The 23468-nt window shown below is 37.0% G+C and overlaps 1 protein-coding gene across 2 annotated transcripts in view; it reads right to left on the reverse strand.

Annotated features, from left to right (window-relative positions):
- Window positions 1–23468, reverse strand: part of Tusp (WD40 superfamily protein Tusp) — an 86884-nt gene that overhangs the window by 46917 nt on the left and 16499 nt on the right. For both annotated transcript variants that reach the window (XM_033471774.2, XM_033471772.2), the window contains exon 2: window positions 12174–12344. In XM_033471774.2, coding sequence (XP_033327665.1) covers window positions 12174–12344 — 171 coding nt within the window. The remainder of the gene's footprint in view (window positions 1–12173; window positions 12345–23468) is intronic.

Below are 23468 nucleotides of genomic sequence, written 5' to 3' on the forward strand. Positions count from 1 at the left end.
CGTAAACGTTCAGTTCATTAGCGAGGCTTTGGGTGCAGCTTGTTTCTGTGCGACAGAAAAATGCAGCGGTGGGTGGAATCGCCGTTTAAAAATAGCAGAAGACAATACAGTGCGTTAGCGGCGCAGTTGCCCGAGAATTGACCAGAGCGAAGAGCCAATTGCCTGCTCCGCGAAAGGGTAAATCTTGAAGACAGTTACGATCATTTTTCGCCGAATCTGTGGAACGGAGCGTCCAAGTTTGAAATGAGAAAGGCGTGTCCGTATGAAAGACTGCGGCCGAACCGCGACCGTGGTGCGTCCGTTCGCGCGTGTGTTGGTTAATGTGCACGTTACACACGAATTTTCTGGGAATTTCGCGAAAATGTACGGCGATCTTATGATTATAAGAGCTTGCATCGGGGACAAATGTGCCGGGCAATTGCGGCAAATGGAGATGAAGCTAGCTAGAACGATCCGTTGCGGGAAATATTAGCTTCTATTTTATCGTACGTTCCGCGAATATTTATTTATTAGAAATAAAATGCTTCTCGTTTTATATTTTACAAATAATGGTAATTTGCACGATGAGTTGATTACTTCTTAATTTACCATTGATCGAGCGACAACAAATGCGAATCGTATTTATTACGAATGTAAATAGCAATTATTACAGATGATAGTTGCAGTTGTTACAAATGTAAATAGGAATTGTTAGAAATGTAAATAGCGATTGCTACAAATCTAAATACTAATTGTTACAAATGCAAAGTGAAATTATTACAAATGTAAAGAGTAATTATTACAGAACTAAATTGTAATTATTAGAGAACTAAATTGTAATTATTACAAATGTAAAGTGTAATTATTACGAATGTAAAGTGAAATTGTTACAAATGTAAAGCGTAATTGTCACAAATGTAAAGTGTAATTATTACAGAAATAAATTGTAATTATTACAAATGTAAAGTGGAATTACTACAGAAGTAAATTGCAATTGTTACAAATGTAAAGTGTAATTATTACGAATGTAAAGTGAAATTATTACAAATGTAAAGTGTAATTATTACAGAAGTAAATTGTAATTATTAGAGAACTAAATTGTAATTATTACAAATGTAAAGTGTAATTATTACGAATGTAAAGTGAAATTGTTACAAATGTAAAGCGTAATTGTTACAAATGTAAAGTGTAATTATTACAGAAATAAATTGTAATTATTACAAATGTAAAGTGGAATTACTACAGAAGTAAATTGCAATTGTTACAAATGTAAAGTGTAATTATTACAGAAGTGAATTGTAATTGTTACAAATGTAAAGTGTAATTATTGCAGAAGTAAATTGTAATTATTACAAATGTAAAGTGGAATTACTACAGAAGTAAATTGCAATTGTTACAAATGTAAAGTGTAATTATTACGAATGTAAAGTGAAATTATTACAAATGTAAAGTGTAATTATTACAGAAGTAAATCGTAAATATTAGAGAACTAAATTGTAATTATTACAAATGTAAAGTGTAATTATTACGAATGTAAAGTGAAATTGTTACAAATGTAAAGCGTAATTGTTACAAATGTAAAGTGTAATTATTACAGAAATAAATTGTAATTATTACAAATGTAAAGTGGAATTACTACTGAAGTAAATTGCAATTATTACAAATGTAAAGTGTAATTATTACGAATGTAAAGTGAAATTATTACAAATGTAAAGTGTAATTATTACGAATGTAAAGTGAAATTATTACAAATGTAAAGTGTAATTATTACAGAAGTAAATCGTAAATATTAGAGAACTAAATTGTAATTATTACAAATGTAAAGTGTAATTATTACGAATGTAAAGTGAAATTGTTACAAATGTAAAGCGTAATTGTTACAAATGTAAAGTGTAATTATTACAGAAATAAATTGTAATTATTACAAATGTAAAGTGGAATTACTACAGAAGTAAATTGCAATTGTTACAAATGTAAAGTGTAATTATTACGAATGTAAAGTGAAATTATTACAAATGTAAAGTGTAATTATTACAGAAGTAAATTGTAATTGTTACAAATGTAAAGTGTAATTATTGCAGAAGTAAATTGTAATTATTACAAATGTAAAGTGTAATTACGGCGGAAGTAAATTGTAATCGTCACAAAGTAGTGCGTACATTAATTGTATCGCAACGCATCTCGTTGGTTGGTCATCCGTGCTGGCAAACAAAGGCCGCAATGTCCGACGCACCTGATGACGCAACTATGGTTTGCAAAACATAAACCGGAGTTCTTGGACAGCTGTACATCACGCGCAGTCAACTCTTGTGTTATTAGTAGACGACCTATGTCCAGGAAATCCGGAAACAATACGCGACGCATTTACAGGAGAGTTCCTCCTCTAATTGTGCGCCGCACCAACACTTCCGGTAATTATACGGCGCCGTCTCTAAGCAGGAGCACGGGCGGGCACACGAATTTCGTGCATACCTGAAGAATTTGCGTTAGCATCGTACGAGACGCGAGTGGACACTAAATTCATGCAAATGCACGACGATCCGCTTAAGCGTCTCCTTCTGTGTCGCAGGTGTCGCATATTATGCGTAATTTTAATTTTGGATGTGAAAGATCACTTCAAGGTCATGCCATTTTTCTGAATGAATTTGATTAGCTTAAATGTGTAAGGGAATTATCGGGGTACAAGGAACATTTTGATTATCTACCTGACAGATAATGTTGGCAAAAGTATTATTAAATGTATGTTAGGTGTAAAAATAATTTAGAATTTCTTTCAAAAATGTTCGGTAAGAATTTAGAAATTAATAATAAGAAATATCGAGCATGTAATAATCTGGTTTAAAGCATTAATAAATAAATATTTGCAACTTGAAAGCGCGTCAGTACTCTGGTGAAAATAATAAATCTTCAGTATAACAAAACTTTTATTGCAAAAGTTGTTCATTTTAATACGATCCTGTTAATTTATGCTAAACTATATTGGACGACTTTGCCATTTTGTTAAATTGTCTAGTACGTTCAACGCAGTCGAGGATTCCTCGAACGCATGCAATTTACGGTTTAATTACAGCTATTAAAAGTTGAATTAACTCGCGTAGGTGTGTCTAAGTCATTTCAATCACATTAAGTCGCATTAGATCACACCATACCCATCTCAAACTAGCGCCGAGCTATTAATTTCTACCAACGAGCTGTAACGCATCGTGAGCAAGGAACGATCATTCGTCGTATCTCAGTCGCGAGCAGTGTCGCGTTAATGCTGTTCTGTAGAAGCTGTTATGCATCATGCTAAGCTACTTACAGCAATTAAAGGCACCGTTTCGAAGACTTTTGTAATTCTCTAGTTTCCAAGCAGTAACATTTCCAAGGATCCACGGTGATGTTTAAAATAAAATGTAACAAATAAATTGCGGATTTTTGCGTATTCGCGTGTTTACGTGTTAGAATGTGCAGATTTCTAAGGAATTATTATATAAATAAAAATTAATAATACTTTAATCGTTATGTTATTTAAGCAGAAATTTTTCTACGCAAACGGAACAGAACATCTTCACGAATGTTACAGAAAGATTCGAATAATCGAGTAATGTTTCCAACACGATGGACGGTAATTTAGTACAATTAATTCTTCTTTTTGATTCGCTGTAACGATAAATATTGGAAACGATATTTTATTTACCCATCCTTTCGAAATACAATAAAATCCAATCAATCCGCGGCAGCGTTCGCCGGATACAGCACGCCGGGAATCCAATTCTCGTCCGTTTTAAATGTTTTATGTTCTAAAAATTTGTTCATTGCTGCTGGAAGCAATATGGAGGCACGCGGGAGTATTTGCGAGGTGGAAGGAAATGAAAGTGAGGGTTGAAATATGACGTAATATATGCTACGAGGGAAAAAAAGGCGGGAAGGGGGAAGGGGGAGAGGGGGGGGGTTGGCGGTGGTAACTGCACCGAAAGCGGAAATCCACCGATCCGAAGCTGGCAATATTAATATCGCGGAAGCGAACGGGCGGTAACATTTGCATGTTTGTCCGGAGTTATGGTTCTTGTGAAATATTTCCGAAAGTTGCTCTACATCGGGGCCGAACGGCTGCGGTTCGTTAAAACAGCCCACAGCTTAATATCGATTGCGACCCTCGACAAAGGATCCTGCCGCTGTTTGCACCCAGTTTGCCCCCGATGAAAAGTTACGCGAAAGTGTGCGAGGAAATAAACCCGGTGCACGATATAAACAGCCATCGAATTTTTGCGAAACTTTGTCGCGCTGCGGGACGCACGTGGCACGCAATGATGATCAAAGGAGCGTGCGACATGAAACGACGAGAGCGACACGCGTACCGGGAAAACACTCGCGTTCACTATAATCTCGTACATCGCGGAGGATAATTGAAGCAAGTATTCCAGTGTAAATTGCGTTTTTGTTCAACTTCCTTTGGGATCTTTTTTGCGAGGAAACTGTAACACCTCTTGCAGTGTTTAGCATTTAGTTTTAGGAGTAATATTCAGGGTGTCCCATAATTATTTTAATACTTGGAAAGGGGTGATTCCTCGGGTCATTCGAAGTAACTTTTTCCTTAGCGAAAATGCAATCCGCGGCTTTGTTTACGAGTTATTAACGAAAAACAGTGACCAATGAGAGGCGAGCTCAGCTGGCGCAAAGCGGCCGAGCCAATCAGCGGGATTAGGCGTTGACCGCTCGTTGGCTCGATCACCTTGCGCCAGCCGAGCTCGCCTCTCATTGGTCAGTGTTTTTCGCTAATAACTCGTAAACGAAGCCACGGATTGCATTTTCGCTAAGGAAAAAGTTACTTCAAATGACCTTAAGAATCGCTTTTTTTCCGGGTGTTAACATAATTATGGGATACCCTGTGTTTTTCAAGATATCGTAATCGATATTAGTCCTAAAATCAATGAGAATAAATTTCGAAGTACTAAATGCTCGTTTCGCACAGACTCGTGTAGCAGGAACATCGTGAACTGCTAATGCTAGTTGACTCAGAAACGGGATTTTTAACCTCCGATCAGTCCAGCATTCTTAATATGTTTATACTCTAATCGGTTCTCCGTAAGACAATTATTTTTAGTACTAAACGGTAAATTCATTTGAAAGCAGCTTCACTTTTTCAAAGCAGAATAACTGTTGCTGTCCATCTAGAACTTTTTCCGCATTTCCGAGAAAGGTAAATATACTCTGCTCGCGCATAAACATACGGAACAAAAGTTTCAGCGGGTTTGTAATTATTTTCTTCCCACGGAAAAGTAAAAAGTCAAAACGTAGCTGTTGCACCGGAGAATCGCTTGCAAATTTTAACGGTTTAAGCCCTAGTTTGATACCAGAATATAGTAGAATACTCGCTCGAGCAGCGCACGAGCTTTATAAAACAACAACTTCCAGTGCAAGAAATTTTCATTTACAGCCTCGCCAACATTCTTAATCCCGTTCCCCCAACTTGCGCCTACTACTTCTCGCCGACCTCGCTTCCGCGTTATTTTCGAACAACCATCTTTGCGTAATAAAGTGAAAATATTATTACGGCTCTTATAATTACTTTGCCGGTAGGGGTGGGATAGTTTACAAGGTAAGCAAGAAAGTTCTGTCATCCTCGGCACCGCGAGCTTCTCCATTACCTCCGAATAATGCCGGCTCCGGCTCCGGCTTCCGACGACGTTATCGGCCGGCCGAAAAAAAGCTTTCGGAACCGTTCGCAAATATTGCCCGGCGGAGTTTATCAGCGACTCGCATCCCTCCAATTTCTTTCTCGATTTAACGCGCGCGCGCCCGCGTCATATAATAGGCTGTCATGGACTGGCTTCGGTCAGATAGGGGCTGTACACAAGTACAATGTTCCCTGCACGTGTTCGATAACTTCTCGTAGGCTTCGTTCCGCGCTGCCGCGAAATGGGTCACCGATTGAAAATTGCCGGGTACTCGGTATCGCCCGGCATACCTGTCAACGTGCTACACCGATGACTTCGTATCGAGAGCTCGAGGAGGGTGAGCCGTAAAATTAGGCCCCCGGTAGCTGCGAAACTGCGATACGATGGTCCCCCCACCCCCAGTCCGCGCGTCAACCCGCCACTTCCAGTATCGCCAATTTATTATCGCGCGTTCTGATACCATCGGAATTAGTCAATTTCGACTGACGGATATTGATTTTCGGTCGGACGGATCGCCGATGGCATAACATTGCGAAACTCTGTGTACCCCGCGTCCAATGCTTTATAAATTACGGATCAATTGTCGCGCGGGGTTTATTCGTAAGTCGGCGTGTCCACGTCGTTAAACACTCGCTGTTCACAATTCGGTTCTCTTGTTATCAATATTCAAGCGTTCCACAATAATTTCTTGTCACTAAATACTTCGTATCGTTTTAACTACGAAGAAAATGGCACGGCAACGAGTTAACACTGAATATATACCGAGCATTAACCCTTTGCACTGGAGGCATTAAAAATTTAAGCCATTAAAAATTGTTATGTCACGTTTAAAAATAATTTTTTAAATCAAATTTGTTTATATTTAAAGAGCTGTTAAAAGCATGACTGTTGCATGTGCCGCGATATTCAATTACATGTGCATAAAATGCACTAGATCATATAAAATGGAAAAACCGTGGGTCGGAAAAACTGTTTTAAATTTTACGTTAATTCCGCACCGAGCGCAAAGGGTTAAAGGCGATTGACGTGTGTTACTCTATAATAACGGTTTTTATATATAACGGATTAAATAATAAATTTATTTCGACTTTTCGTCATTTTTATTATAATATGTGCTGAAATTAAGAAATGTATTGAATCATTTCCTATGAAAGAGACTTCGTAATTTCAACGATTTGCAAATAGAACATGTGAAACTGGTATTTATATATGTAATTAGGTCTCTTCTATTTTATATTGTATTACATAAATGCCATTCGCATTATTATATTACTAATAAAATATCTATATTATGATCATATAAATGCTCAAAGTAGATCCAATATTGCATAAATACCAGATTGATAGGGTTATCCTCTGTTCATTGCAATTCAGGTAAGAAACGAAACAGATGCTAAAGTCATGCTTCATCCCTTGCGCTACACGCTATTTCAACAATTTATGTGTTTCATCCGAGTACAACTGACGACACCAATATAAAGAAATTTAATATTACTTGACTTATGCATTATATTCATATTATTAATTATGGTAGATGGAATTTTCCATGAATACCACAAGTTGGACATTGTGCGGGCTAAACATTGAAAGGTTTAAATGAACAATTAAAAAAAATAAATGACAACATAAGAAAATAGATAAAACACATAAATAAATAACTAAAAACAGCGGAGAGACGTGTTTACAAGGGTGCTTTCAAAAGAACGTTTAAACAATTGTTAAACGCAGTTGAAATTGCTACAATATTTGCAAATGAATCCGATTCACAGAGGGCACAGTAAGGAAGCAGATGTCCATTGCATTTGATCCCTCTCCCCCTCCCACTCTCCCTAAGAATAACCAAGATATCCAATTCGAGGCGAATCCTGCAGAGAGCAGTGCCTTACCCGTGCGACGATCGAAAAAGGGGTGATTCATGCGAAAAGCAAATCACGACCCCTAAGCGCTTGGAAACCTTTTGGAAACTAGGATACTTGGGAGGGCGTCCCAGACCATAATGGCCAAGGCACAGCTGGTCAGTCCATGAATCTCGTGATTGCGAGTTTGAATCTCCCTGGATCTTTTCAGCGATTTTAACCTGAACATGCAACTTCCCTGGGCCAGTAATTTTCCGCATAAAAATCGAACTGTCGCATACACCGCTGTCTCTACTTATTTTGTTAATTTACAGTTTGCATTACGCTAGGATCTTTTTTCTAACGAGGATCCACTCCGCGAGTATAATAAAGGATTGAGTACCAACAACATTTTCTGTTATCAGCTTTCAATTTTTAACCCCTTGCTCGTGGATAGCCCCTCTCAGGGGGTGTAACACAATTACCGATAATTATAGTACTTCCAAAATTAACAATTTCTGGTTTTGTATTAATCTTACATCAAATATTATTTATACGGTCTAATTATTTTCAACGCTTATTATTTTGCATTTTCGTCGAATGATTTCAATCCCTTGCCATTTCTTCACTGAATCATTTCCTTCGCTGTTACAATTATTAGCAATGCTTTTTTTTAATATTAATAATTGTGATGTAATATTGTATTAATTTCTTTGACGAAAACGAAAATTTATATTCATTGTGTGCAGATTAAATATCAGAGTTGGGCAAGATTTAATTGCAAAGCGGATAAAAACTATAATCGAATAACATTTTATTCGATGCTATGGAATAAATATGTAATCGAATAAAGAATTATTCGAATAAATAGATAGATAATAAAATAGATAGAATTATTTATGACGACCAATGAGTAATTGCTATTCGAGTAAAATATTCGACTAAAATGTATTCATTCGGCTAATTATCTCAGAGAAATATTTATTCGAAACAATTCGAATAATGCCCAATTCTGTTAAATAAGTATGCCAAGAGAACAGAATTTCATTCCTGCTTGAAAGAATGGAATCTCCGCCACGAGTCAAACTCATCGAAGCACGCGAACGGGTTAAGGAAATCCTCCGAGTGCAGAGTTAAAACACAGACCAACAATAACCATTGAAATCGCTAATTAAAAAGCGAAGCATCTCCCTGGATGGCTATTGAAGAACTCGCAAATGAGAACAATGGAGTAACACGACGATCAAGTTATCTAAGCTGTTTGTGTATGGAAAGTCGCCCGCTTTTCAGTTTCGGGTACCGCGCCCTGTAATTAGCAATGTAACACATCACTTCGACCTTCTTTCCTTGGCAAACTTTCAGTTATAGGCCGAATAAACGTTCGGTGATGTGTAACCGCCGGAGTACAGAGACGCGACAGTTGCGACTGGGGGAAGGAGGGGGGGTGTGGGCACTTTACGCGGAGGCCTTCAGACTAGAGTTTGATGGAGGGCGAGAAAGTTTTCGCTTCTTACCAAGTTGGTCGAAGCTGATTGGGATTCTTCCGTCGACGAGGTCGGAGAATTTTCGAATAATATGGAGCCACCGATTCCTCTGAGTCGTGACGAATCGGAGTACAGTGGTGCACGATTAACACGTTCAGTGGCGAAAATCAACCCCAAGAATTCCCAGAATATCGAAGTCGATTAATCAACGAAATCGAAGCTAAGGAAGCTTAAATTTACCAAATATTCGCCTGACTCTTTTGTATTCGAAAAAAACGTTATAAAACGTTCAAACGAATCCATACGCGATGGAAATCGGAGTACATTTATCGGAACATTTATCATTGTAGATTGCTTATTAATTAATCCGAGGACAGCCTAAATTAATCAGAGTTATATCGTGTTTGGAATCGTTTCAATCAAAAGAATCTCAGCTATCCATTGACGCTATAATTATAAAGAGTAGGGCGATCGTTATTGAAAACGAAATTTTCTTTATTCCACGTTTATTTTTTGCTGGTCGAGGTGGTTGAAATATTTAATATTTCGGCACAAAACCATATAAGAAATTGCATAAATTATTTATTTATGTGAATAAAATTAGGAAGATTATTAAATTAGCGGAAAAATTAATTTTCAAACGTAGTAAATTGTTTGCTCCCGAATCGTAGTAAGCTTAACCGCGCGCTATTGTAGAACGTCTTCGCGAGATGCACCTATGCGATTAGGAGCGGAGAGCCAACTTCTTATCGCGACCGATCGTGGGTGGTTACTTCGTCAAAAGCGAGCAGTGATTTAATGCTTTGCCCGCCGGATGCCTGTTAATGGCATTCTTAATGCCAGCGCTGCGTCGAAAAGAAACGCCATTATTTTCTTCCGACCTCTTAAATGGAAATGACGAGTCTCGCTCGGATGAGCTTCAAGAGAACAATTTTCATTTGACTTTTAAGGGAGCTTTGCTTTAACTTCTATTTCGCAAGCAGCTTTCCTAATTGCATTAATGAATTCCATTTCGACGAGATTATGCGAAACAACCATGATTACTGTTGGAAAGATCGCGAGGCAAAAGATTAATTACTTAGGGGCGGATGCAGGATTAAATTGTCCGCGATTAAACTTGCTGTTGCTATTAGACAATTTACTGAGTCCCTTGGATAATCGTCAATGTTGATGACTGTTGAATAACTTTGGGCGAAATGTGAACATCTTGAGAGTCGAAGATAATTTCGTTAAATCGTGATTTGCTTATAATTTGTAATTGTAAGACTTGAAATATTTTTGCTGTTTTTGATACTATATTGATACTATATTGATACTATATTGATCGTGTGTTTAAAATGACAAAAATGTCGTGATTTTCAAAATTAGAATTCTTACATTTTTACAAATGTCATTACATTAAGGATTCATATGAAAAATCAAGATTTTTAGACGATAGGATTTCAATGAAACGTTCTTTCATTTTTATTATTATTATAATATTATATTATTATTATTATATTATTATTATAATATCATCATCATCATCATCATCATCATCATCATCATCATCATCATTATTATTATTATTATTATTATTATTATTATTATTATTATTATTATTATTATTATTATATTATTATTGTATATATATATACAATAAATAAAAACGAAATAACGTTTCATTGAAATTCCGTCGTCTAAGAATTTTGATTTTTCATAAGAATCCTTAATTTAATGACAATCTTTAAAATGAACTTATAGAAACAATTGAATTCAACTTTCTATGTAAGTTTTAGACTGGCAATGGTGGATATTGCGAAGAAAATAGATGGATCGAACCAGTTTAATTCACACAGCTCGTGTACACACACTCGAATCCTGTCTTAGTGAATCAGAGAGGTATACGACACAATTAAGAGCGAAATATATATACCCTCGCCGGACAGCATAATAGGAGCCTCGCTTATCTACCTTTACACGGTTCGAACATTGTTTCAAGATTATTCCGCTTTCGTTATTTCCAACTCGTGGTCGATGAAGTTTCCCTCGCTTTAATACACGTCATTATACGTTTGCAAAGGTCTTCAGATAACGTGCTCGAGAAGGCTCTCTGTAGCGTGATAATTAAATCCATAACGTTAAAAGTTTCAATTATTTGGCCGATACAGAACTCTCTGAAATTCTGTTCCTCGCGACTGTGTCGATTAATTTAATTTTTAACGAAACTGTAAATAGATATATATATATATATATATATATATATATATATATATATATATATATATATATATATATATATATATATATTCTACGGTGTTTAAAGAAAACAATTTTTTGGCGAAGTGCGTATAAAAACAGCTTTGCTATAAAAAAAATTCGACCGATTCGATTTCCATTAAATTTTGAAACTTTTTCGCGTAGTAAATATCGAGTGACGAATAAAACGTACATCGACAATTTTTCAGTTTATCTAATATTTATGAAACTATGTACTATAAATGTACTATATGTAATGTACTATAAAAAAAAAATAAAATGACTGAAATATGTACAAAATATAAGGTATACGTATCGTTATGTATGTAATCTTTTTCTTCAGGAAATAGAGAAGGAAAACCAATATTTTATTAAGAATTATAAGAAAATTTAATTATTCGCCACCTCCCACTGATTTTGAACAATTTCTAGATTCTCTAAATTGAATTAATTACAATTGTACAAATTTTAATCCTGTCTCATTATCTCGCAGTTGTTCATTCTCAATGAAAGACTTTCGAAACTTCATTATTTACCTTCTCATCCTATTCGTTCCTTTTCATCGTACGAATCTGACGGCAACTGACAAAGGTTCGAAAGGTGATGGACGCGCGAGGATTAACGCCCCCGTTATTAGCTTCTTAATGAATAAGTGAAGATAATCCGTTTATATACGCGGAAAGAAAGCCATTACGAAAAGAGTCCCGGGGAAGCTGTCGCCGTATGAAATAATTATCCGGAGGCTCTCCCGCGTTCCCGTCCGAGTAAACTTGATTTTCTAGTCAACATTCAGGACCTGGCACTCGTAGATCGCAGGAATGCCGGGAATTGAGGCGATCAAACGCTATTAATCGCTACGCCGACTCCGAAAGAGGGGAAAAGAAGGAAATTAAACGGCGTTCCCCGGCGAGTCTCGTTTGCCGAGGCAACACGAAAGAGAGACACGGAAAAAACGAACCAAGAAAAACAGAACTTACTTCGCTGCGATGTCCCCGTAGGTTGTAATTTGCCCTCAGAGGAAGTTCCGTGGTCCTTGTTCGACGTAAGTGGGACACAGTGAAAGTCACCCCCACGAGGCCACGAGCGTTACCAGTGGCCAGCCATCCCTCCTGATAGTAATTTCTACGATCTAGTTTCCATCCTTCGTCCTGTTAAATAAGATAGAAACGATCGTTACTACGTCGTCGGTGTTTAGCGAAATACAGTAATTTCTCCCGGAAGTGCCAAATTTCGGGTTGCCGTGAATTTCCCTGTGCTAGCACTACGCCTACGTAATTTATTGCTACGTCGATACCAAGGATCGACGGAGTCGATCAAGCGCGTGATGCGGCACGCGACGCGAATTCCCGGAAGACGACACAAAATGGTCTGTTTGGGTGTGAGACAGGTAAGAAAAACCGCGGAGCTACAAGGTGCAAGAATTTCTTCTTAATTCGCGTTCAGATTGCGCACAAAAATGGACAATTCGGGATAAGGAGATACGATTATTCGAGCCTTGCGTCTCGTTTTTATAGTTGTTGACAACCGGTGACTATGAAATCAGCCGCGAGGCTCGAATAATCGTATCTCCTCTGCCCACAGTGTTCATTTTTGTGAGCAATCTCAGCGCGAATTAGGGAGAAATTACGTACGTGACCGTCGAATCGTGACATGTGGTCTCCGAATTGCCTTCGAATCGTGGCAAAATATGAGAAATAAAAATGTTAAGTCATCGTTTTTATTCTAGCATTACTATACAGGGTACTTTATGGTACTTTCAAAATTATGGTACTTTCGAGAAATAAAGGGTTCCTGAGATCATTTGAAATAACTTCTTTCTTAGCAAAATTGCAATCCGCAGCTTCGTTTACGAGTTATTAACGAAAAACAGTGACCAATGAGAGGCGAGCTTGGCTGGTGTGCGGCGGCCGAGCCAACGAGCGCACGGAGCTCGCTTCCGCTTATTGGCCCGGCCGCCTAGCGTCAAGCGAACTCGCCCCTCATTGGTCAGTGTTTTTTCTGAATAATTCATGAACGATGCCTCGGAGAAAATTTTTGTAAAGGAAAAAGTTGCTTCAAATCACCTGAGAAATCCCTCATTTCTCGGAAATACCATAATTTTGGGACACTCTGTATACCAATATTAATGTACCGGCATGCTGATCGCTGCCTTTTTTTGCCGACTGCTCCGAGTTTCTATAAAATCAAGCCGCGAGGCTCGAGGAATCGTGACTTAGTATTCTCGGATCTGCCGGTTTCAATTCCAATCTCCGAACATTTCTGGGAGAAATTATTGTACTGCTCTTCTCTAAGCACATCTTAAACGTTTCTAGTTCTGCGATCCGCACTCTCCGTTTTATTGAACCTTCCCGTCTCGAGCGGTGACTTTAACTCGCCACTAAAAGTCGTGATATTCCGTTTCAAAAACTGTTAAAAGTGTAACCGTTGCACGAGTCACAAAATTCAATTTCGAACACATAAAATGCGCTAGGCTATATGAAATGGAAATACTATGGGTCAGAGAAACTATAATAGATTTAAAATGGTTCCTATTGACGTTTTGGATATACGATCACTATGTATCCAAGCATTCTGCATGTATTTTTGATTAATAATAAATATCTCGGTAACCTTTTTGTAATTATCTTGTAATTATTTTACTCGTATCATACGATTTGTAACGTTGTGCACGCGTTAAATAGGAATATTTAAGACAATCTTAATCTGCAGGAGTTTTCTACTAAAATGAAGCAACAGAAAATGTGTTTCGAAACGTGTTAAGGATAAATTATTGCAAGCATTTGCACAATGCTAGTAGAGAATATAAAAGTACATAAAAGTCTTCCTATGTTAATAAAATTTGTAAAAAGTTAGTTGCAGCATTGGAAAAGATCGCGAAAGCCAATCTTCAAAATACCATTTTCATAAAAAATGCACAAAGTGTTATAACGAACGATCTTTCCAGTGATGCATTACATTAGAGAAATCACTGTAACCCAGTCATTCTTATGAAACAAAGTACAAAACACTGTGAACTCGTTTTCCTGAAACATTACGATTCACGAAAGCTTAAAAAAGAAAAAAGAAAAGAACTCGTTTTTTTGCACTCGAAAGGAAAACACGCTTTTAAAATATGTTCGAAGCGCGCACTTTCGTTGTGCCGAAACTTTTCTCGTCTGCAGCTTAAAGTAACATGTTCTAAAAAGGGGCTGCCCAATTTTAAATGCAGCGAACACTCAACCGAGTTTTGATGATATGCCTGTTCCAGAAGTTAGAGCCTCCGACAGTAATCCACATCCACTCGCTTTCGCAACTGTTCCAAACCGGCCGGGAGGTAGAACCGCGAAACGGTCGCGTATCATAAAAGTCGCGGCTCCGAGAGAATTCGAGGGATGTTTGTGTAATGGCGGGAATGCATTGAATGCATAGTGGTGTTTAAATGCATAAGCCTGTTCCCCGGTTATCTCGCGGCTGGCTGTATCGCGACGGCATAAACCGGGGTATTCAAAACGCGGGCCATGTATATTATTTTAACCTTCAGAATTTAGCGAATTTCGCGGGAATATATTTACCGGCGGCCATGAATGCATAAACCGTCCTTTAATCAGAATTTGAAAGTCAAATCGTACGCGAGGAATGCGCCCGCCGTTCTTTTCGCGCGCGACGAAATCGAGAGGCCGGTTTTATTTAATTAAAATTTCGCTCGCACTTGCAAATGAACTTGGCGAAGCGGAACTGCGGCGGCGCTCACACGGATTATTGTTGCACGATCTTCGCGTCGCGAACGCGTAATGTTGAACGGTTCCATTTGCACGGGGACAGTTTTATGACCCGATTTCTGTTTCGATGACTATCGCGGCTTCGGATTTTCATTCGCTCCTTTCGCGGGAATGCTCGTTAAAAGACCCGAGAACCTCATTTTCCCATTTAACGCGCGTTAAACTGTTCCTGGACAACGTTCAGTGCGCTTAATCGAGTTCAAGGGACGCCTGGATATCTAGAAAAGTGCGTGTAAACTTTAGAGATTTGATAAATATTTCTAACTGTTTCATTTAATTGTTTAGAGTACAATGGAATTCTGTAAAGGTAGCAATAAACGTTGAAGCTAAAATAGCAATAATAATCCGGAATTCCTAAAATATTCTCTGTAGTTGTAATTCAGTGAACATTACTTTTATCAACAATCTTTTTAGCATGTCGAGTAAACAGTGTCTATATCAATAATTTTTTCAGCGAACATAAGTGAACATTACTTTTATAAAAAAATCTTTCAAGCATATTTTGAATCAACGCTATCGTTACAAAAAATCTTTTGGGCACAATGAGTGAACATCATATCTATCATCATCCAAACTCTTTTGAACATTAAGTGATTAATTAAGTTATTAATTTTGAATAATAAGTGAACGATTTATTATTAAAAATCTTTCGATTGTTTTAAAATTACGGATAGTATTTCTACATATACGTACGTAAAACCAGAATGTTTTATTGTTTCATAACTCAAAAGTTAACCAACGACTGCGTGAAAGCAATGTTCGTCGCGATTGAAAAACGAACAATTGCCGCATGCGATCGCGATAAATGGTGCGCAGGCGAATGATTAAACGATATTGAAAGCTGAAGGTGCGCGCGCGAATAAACGTTGTCAATCGTTTGTAAACGGAAAAAATATATATTCGTGTAATCCGGTTTTGTCAGCGGATTTACAGGCACGTAAACATTTAATTGCGAAAGCGTTTGCGAATCGGAGCACGGGCTAGCACGGTACGAGCGTGTGTACACGGTGGAACAAATAAATCGGAGGACGTAAATATCTCTGTTATGGCTGTTATAAAAGCACTCGTTAGCGTGCAATGTACCGTTAAAAGAAGTCAATCAAATTATGGGAAATTCATGCCACTCAAGATTGCTTTTTAACAGTTTTAACAGATTTTCTTTCGGACGATCGCTTTTCGATAACATGATCTTAATTACTATGCGGAAAGGAAATGCGACACGTTAGTTCAGAAATACCCCGATAACCTTGAAGTCCCACGAAAAATTGGTAAGATTAATTAAGTTCGAAAGACTGTTCCGTTTCGTTGGTGGTACGACGGACACTTTCATTAACAAGGGACATCGCGAAAGCGAAAGATTTAAAAAAAACACGTGCAACGTAGTCCAATTATAAAGCAGTTTGATCAATACGCAAAGCGGTTTTTTGTTGGTGAGAACAAAGAGGATGGTCCCTGGGAAAATGAAGCTTCGTATCTCCCTTATACGACGGTATTTTGATAGCGCATTATACATTATATTCGGAATACTTAATGTTTAAAAACATGGTAGCGATTGGAACTTGTTAAATCGCTAATCTTCGTTATTCTGAGCTTATCATATGTTTCAGAAAATTTTAACAAGATTTTTCTGTTCTGTTCTGTCCTCATTTATTATAAAAATAAAAAATTTATTCTAAAAACGAGTAGATAAATCACAGAATAATGGAAAGATTAAAAGAATTTGAGATCATTAATATAATCTACATTTAACTCGCTAATATTATTAAAGGAAGACACACTTCTATTTGTCTTCTGTTTATTCCGATTAATAAAGCAAATATTTCTTTCACGCAAAGATCCAGAATCCAGTGATAAAAATCCACGGAATAAACAATTACATGTTAAGGTGTTTGGTAATCCCAACTAAAATGATCGATCATGTTACAATTAACCCTTGAATGCATGATTTTTTGTTTTGAATTTTAAAAAATCGTTTTTAATAGGAATGTAGTCATAGGTTACGTAAAAAATAAATAAAAAAATCTAGGTAATAATATTGAGTATTTATGTTGACAAAAAGTTGTATGTAGACTTTTGGCAACAATATGCGTTTATTACTAAAATTATTGTAGACGTAAACAAATGGTCATGTATTTATATTATCTATTAGTATAGGAATTTTCATATTATTTATAAATGAAATGCAGCAAAGCAATTGCGATTTTTGTTGTGACACTAAGCAATTAGATAAATCACTCCTTTATAGGAAACTCGAAAAAAGAAAATATCTCTCCAAGTAACACATTGAAGGTTATCACCCACCACATTCAAATGTCAAAAAACACATAACTTACTCGCCAAAAGTAATGTCAAGTCTTTTCTTTCACACATGGTCTATTGTCTATTGTTATCAACGTGTGTTCGGAAACGCACATGCTCAGGTTTTCGAATAAAATTAAGTGGAACTGGAATGTAGACAATTGGCAACAATATGCATTTAAGGGTTAATGGAGCATCGAACGATTCAAATTATTATGATTATGATTATATATTATTATGATTATATATAATTATTCAAATTATTTGCCAGGAATTCAAGATTTAGACAATATTTTTGAAAGGGTTAAATAAAGAAGCATATCCTTTCGTCCTGTCATGTTCGAGTACAATTTATATTACAATTCGTCTGGTTAAATTATCCGGTTATCCGAAATTTGCATCAGTTGATGCAAGAGAACAGCTTGTAATAGTTTCTTCACTTTCCAGCCTGTATTATGGAAATCTTGATTGCGCGAATACAAAGACGTCAGCCGATGGGGAAACTAATTCTGTTCGGCGAGAAGTCATAACTGCCGCGGCACTCCGCGTCTGGATCATAAAATTTTCCGTACAATTTGCATTACGATCCATTCAATATCCGATAATATAGTCAGTCTCCTTTCGCGACTGCAGCTTACCTAAATAGAAACGAGGGTAATAATTTCCCACGATCGATCGTCGAGGCGGAACGGGCGCGATAACAGATTCCTTGAACCTTATGAATTCGTATATCTCGGTCGGATTCGACTTTTCCAGGATTAGATGGATCGTTCTCGCGTTTGCTGATGGGTGCACAATTCCTCTAAACACTTGTTTCGTGCACTTATAAACTCCAAAATAATTCTTACATTATCAAGTTTGTCTATATTTTTTTAAAAAAAAGCATCGTTGAAACTGTTGAAAGTGTGACAATTTCGGTTACATAAAAATCAACAATTTACAGTATAAAACTGATCCATAAACAATATATCATATAAAATAGAAATATTGTAAGTCGGAAAAGCTATTTTGTATTCTGAGTGAAAATGGCTTTTTATTGCAAAAGGTTGACACTTCGCCGCATCGTGATAATAATTTCAAAATTTTATCAGGATCAGAATGTAAGAACGTTGAAAAAGTAATCGATGTCCCGCAACTCGATCCCACAGTTGTAATTTCGGTTACATAAAATCAACAATTTACAATATAAAACTGATCCATAAACAATATGTCATACAAAATAGAAATATTACAAGTCGAAAAAACTATTTTGTATTCTGAGTGAAAATGGCTTTTTATTGCAAAAGGTTGACACTTTGCCGCATCGTGATAATAATTTCTAAATTCGATCAGGATCCGCAGAATGTAAGAACGTTGAAAAAGTAATCGATGTCCCGCAACTCGATCCCACAGTTGTAATTTCGGTTACATAAAACCAACAATTTACAATATAAATCTGATCCATAAACAATATGTCATACAAAATAGAAATATTACAAGTCGAAAAAGCTATTTTATATTCTGAGTGAAAATGGCTTTTTATTGCAAAAGGTTGACACTTCGCCGCGTCGTGATAATAATTTCTAAATTCGATCAGGATCCACAGAATGTAAGAACGTTGAAAAAGTAATCGATGTCCCGCAACTCGATCCCACAGTTGTAATTTCGGTTACATAAAACCAACAATTTACAATATAAATCTGATCCATAAACAATATGTCATACAAAATAGAAATATTACAAGTCGAAAAAGCTATTTTATATTCTGAGTGAAAATGGCTTTTTATTGCAAAAGGTTGACACTTCGCCGCGTCGTGATAATAATTTCTAAATTCGATCAGGATCCTCAGAATGTAAGAACGTTGAAAAAGTAATCGATGTCCTGCAACTCGATCCCACAGTTGTAATTTTATAGAATAAAATACTTGAATCGCGAACGGAATTTGAGAATTGGCGTTAAAGCATTGAAAGGTGTATCCGCGAGCCGCTGCGCTTCGAGGCGGATAACGCTATTGTGCGGTCCAGCTGTATTATACGTAAAAGAATGATATAGCATCGGTCTCATTACTTTATAGACAGTGCTCGCAGGACTACGGCGACGAGCACGGCGGCTGGCATTACTATTCGCTGGCACGTAATTCTTCCACTTAAGCGCGGTCGCGTCAGGTGGTGGCGGGGGCTTCAATGTTAGAAGGGTTTCACCCCCTTAGACCTGTCATACATATGTAGGCGTAATTACTCCAGCCGGCGCGAACCCTTAGAAAAATAAGCGGCAGGGGCTACGGGTAAATTTCGACTACCGGCGACACCGGCAACCATTCGCTCGGCTGTAGTCGCCCGGAACCTTCTCCTCCTGCACAATGAATATAAAAGGTCCGACATCCTTTCAACGGCGTTCAATCGTGAAAGGGGAAACTGGCTAGGTTTTCGAATTAACTCGATGCCTCGTCTCCTTTCATTTCACAACTAACGCGAACGCAACGTTCATTCGATGCTACACTCTTTAATTAGTCGCTTTCCTGGGAGCAGCTTGTCATCCAGACGCCGCGCCGTGTCGCTTAATCCTGTCTACGCGAACGGTGGGTCAGTCTGACCCGTTCATCCTGGTAAGCTTGTTTAACACTGCCCGGGGGTGGCTAGCTTTATTCCGGATTTATCGAATCATTTAAAGTTTTGTTCGCACGTTCGTTTCGGACAAGTTTTTTCAAGACCGTTGTTGTGCAATGTGAAGGCTTATGAATATTTAGAAACTTGAATATTATTCGCAAGCAACATTTTAATATTTGGGGAGCTGTGGTTCGATCTTAAAAATCGGTTTCATTCTTGTAGTATTGTGTCGATTATTTTTCCACGAGATGTGGTGCGATTATTTATATTATTATTATATATTATTATATTGTATAATATTATATCATATTATATTATATTTTTTATATTATAATTATATTATATAATATTATATCATATATTATATTATATTTTTTATATTATAATTATATTATATAATATTATATCATATTATATTATATTTTTATATTATAATTATATTATATTAAATCATATTATATATTATTATATATTTATGTTATCACAGGAACATTTTCGATTGTTAATTATTGCGATCTTTAACAATGATAGATAAATAAAAAGGATTAATTAAAGGATCAAAGGAATAAAAAGGATACGTTTGCTCAACATTAGGTCAACGTTGAAGTAGCGCATCGACATTTTAGATGTATTTGTTAGTCAAACTTTCTAGAAAGTACGGGAATGATGAATTTTTAATTTAGGTCAGAATGACCTGGCATCGCCGCGACGTCACCGTCGTCCGAAAGTTAATATCACTTTAGCTGTCGCTCGATTATCCGAACGATGTCATTTTAGAAACTTTGTAGGTCGACAGATTGTATAAAACGAAGCCAAAAACAGCGAACAATCCTTTCTTCTTTTCTCCGCTGCGCTTAGTTCTCGGAATAAAACATCTCTCGAACATGCGTTCTTATTTTTCCGTGCATCTCCGAGGGAACGTGTAGAAAACATTTATTATACGAAGCTTCGATCGACCAGCATCCTGGTCCGCAATATTTTCGCGAAGCAGATTTTCGATATCTATTTTTAGGAACGGGTGCATTGACACGATGTTGCAACATTTCGGGTTTCGCCTCGGCGCGAATCTTTTTGTCAAGCGACTCGCATACGTTTGCACGTTTATTTTTGTTAAGACTGGTTTGGCGAACGGTGCGCTGCAAATGCGTTTTAAACGGAGGCTAAATGTGCATGTGACAGAGTGGTAGTGGGGCAGTAGGTCAGAGTAGGGTCGTAGACCAAGAAATTACCCCGCTGTTAGGTTGTTACCCTTCTGCTGACGTCACTGGTACGAAAAATATAGTCAGCTAATACACATCTCCGCCTAACCGGAACCTACGTATGCGCTTCTACCGCATGCATGAATTGCTCCCGCCTTTTGGCATGCACAATGATATTATATTTCTTGGTACATTTAACATTTTAAATTAATTTTTACTTTGTTTCGAAGTAACTGCAGTGCTTGCTAAAGATTAGTCTTCTTGGAATCGTTAACGCTTCTTCGAACGTTTAACATTGTAAACGAATTTCTATTCTGATTGAAAATAAATGCAATTCTTTCTAAAAACGATTAAATCGTAAGCTATCAGCAGTTTTTCAAACATTCAACAGTGTAAACAAATTTCTATTTTAATTTGAGATAAATGCAATTCTTTCCGATAATGATTGTTTTGTAAAAAATATAGCAGTGCAAATGAATTTCTATTTTAATTTGCAATAAATCCGACTCTCCCAAAAAAATTCATTGCTTTGTAAATCACACGACTATTTAGTATCAATTCATTATATCCAGTTGCTTAACCATCACTCTCAACCAGTACATTAACGAAATAAATCGAGATCGAGCATTTACATTTTGTTTTCGAGTTTCATAAATATGTAAACGCGTTTCTATTACGATGTTCGGTAATATTTGTTGGCTTAAACTTGCAGGCACCAGTCTCATTAGCGAATCAGCCTGTCGTGAATGAAAGGTTCGGAAGAATAATGATCGGACTATCGAGGATAATGGGTCAAAAATGTATGACAATTGTAAATCGAAACGGTTGTTTGCACAATAAAGTGGTGCGGCATATTTTACGGACGTTAAGCAGGGTTCCTTTGAGTTTCAACCTGAACGGCTGGCAGGGTTCCCACTGATTGACTGAAACGCTTCATCCCCAATTTATTGCCCACTTCGCAATGTATCTTATTCGAGAACAATAAGTTGACTCGGCAATTAACTTTACGCTCTCGACGCCGGAGATCGCGTGACACGAACAAAGAAGTTTCCACCTCGTACGTGTTATCCGATGAAAAGCTGTATATATAAAGCACTGCCCTAACGAAATTAAACGCATCGCTTTACGGAGCAACTCCGTGTCACGTTAGCGGGATTTAATTTCATTTTTTAATATCAGATTTAATTGGATTCGCAGCGATTCTAAACAGCAGTTCAGCACTCTGATTGTCAAAAGATTCTCGACTTTGAAATAACATAATTTCGTAAAAAGGAATTGTACGACAATGAACGTGGGCTCGTTTCGAAGCTCGAAGCCTCTGCTTTTACATGCTATCATTCTTTTTTTTCTAAGATATTGTTGCATGATGCGACGGATGGAAATCTGAAGGCATGCTTCGCCTCGAAAATGTTGCAAACTTCGACGTCCCTAAAATCATTGAAAATTTTTTTTCGCGACTGAGTCTACCATAGATTTGAAGACCGAAGCTTCCTCTTTACAACGATACCTTAAAACTTAAGCTACGATTTTTCATTACGGGATGATCGATTAGGGAAATTTGATGCGCTCGCATTACTGTTTATACGAAGGAGAAACGATCAGTCTTGGTCAGACACTGAAGCCAATTCTTAATCCGTAGCATATACATGAAATGAAAATGGAACGTAATCATTGTAAAATACAATTGTTATTATATTATTGTTGCTTATTAATGCTCCTTGACTATACAGGGTGGTTCATTTTAATCAATAAAATCTTCGTAACTGTTCATTATGTTAAACATATTTCAAACGAAATTGCTTTTCTTCCGAGGACAATAATTTAACACTACTAATCTACAATACTGTCGTTGCAAAAGATTCTTATTATCCTAACACTCGGTTGTATTAAGTATTTTCGAATTATCCACAAAATTTCTTCTTTAAAAATTAATATCGAAGAATGTCTTCCTTCTAATTGTTTTGTTGAAATCGAGGAACAACAGTTAAGAATTTCTTAAAACAATGTAGATTAATATAACGTAACGAGTACATGTAAAATTGGTATTTAAAAGAAAGTTCTAGAGTTTTTCTTAGCAACAATTTGGCCATTGGAAAGCCTGTTAAATAGACTTCCGTTAAATAAACTGTTAAACTTGGAATCCTGTATAAATGGTGTTGCCTGTGTTGGTGGAACAGTGTAAGTGAGAAAGTGTTAGTGGAGGAGTGTAAGTGTGAGAGTGTGCTAGTGAAAAAGTATTAGTGGAAAAGCGTGCTCCATTACGCTGTAAAAGGAAATTGTATTTGCACTCGAGCACTTTTCTTTCAGCGGCCGTGTGTCTGCTAGACAAATGATCGGACACTGTTATACGGTTAAGTGGGAACCGTATCGGATATTTGATATCCTTACAATGGCTTGCCCGAATTAAAGTCGTGCGAATGGTCGCAGTAGT

This window comes from Megalopta genalis, chromosome 15, assembly GCF_051020955.1.
Source record: "Megalopta genalis isolate 19385.01 chromosome 15, iyMegGena1_principal, whole genome shotgun sequence".
NCBI lineage: Eukaryota > Metazoa > Arthropoda > Insecta > Hymenoptera > Halictidae > Megalopta > Megalopta genalis.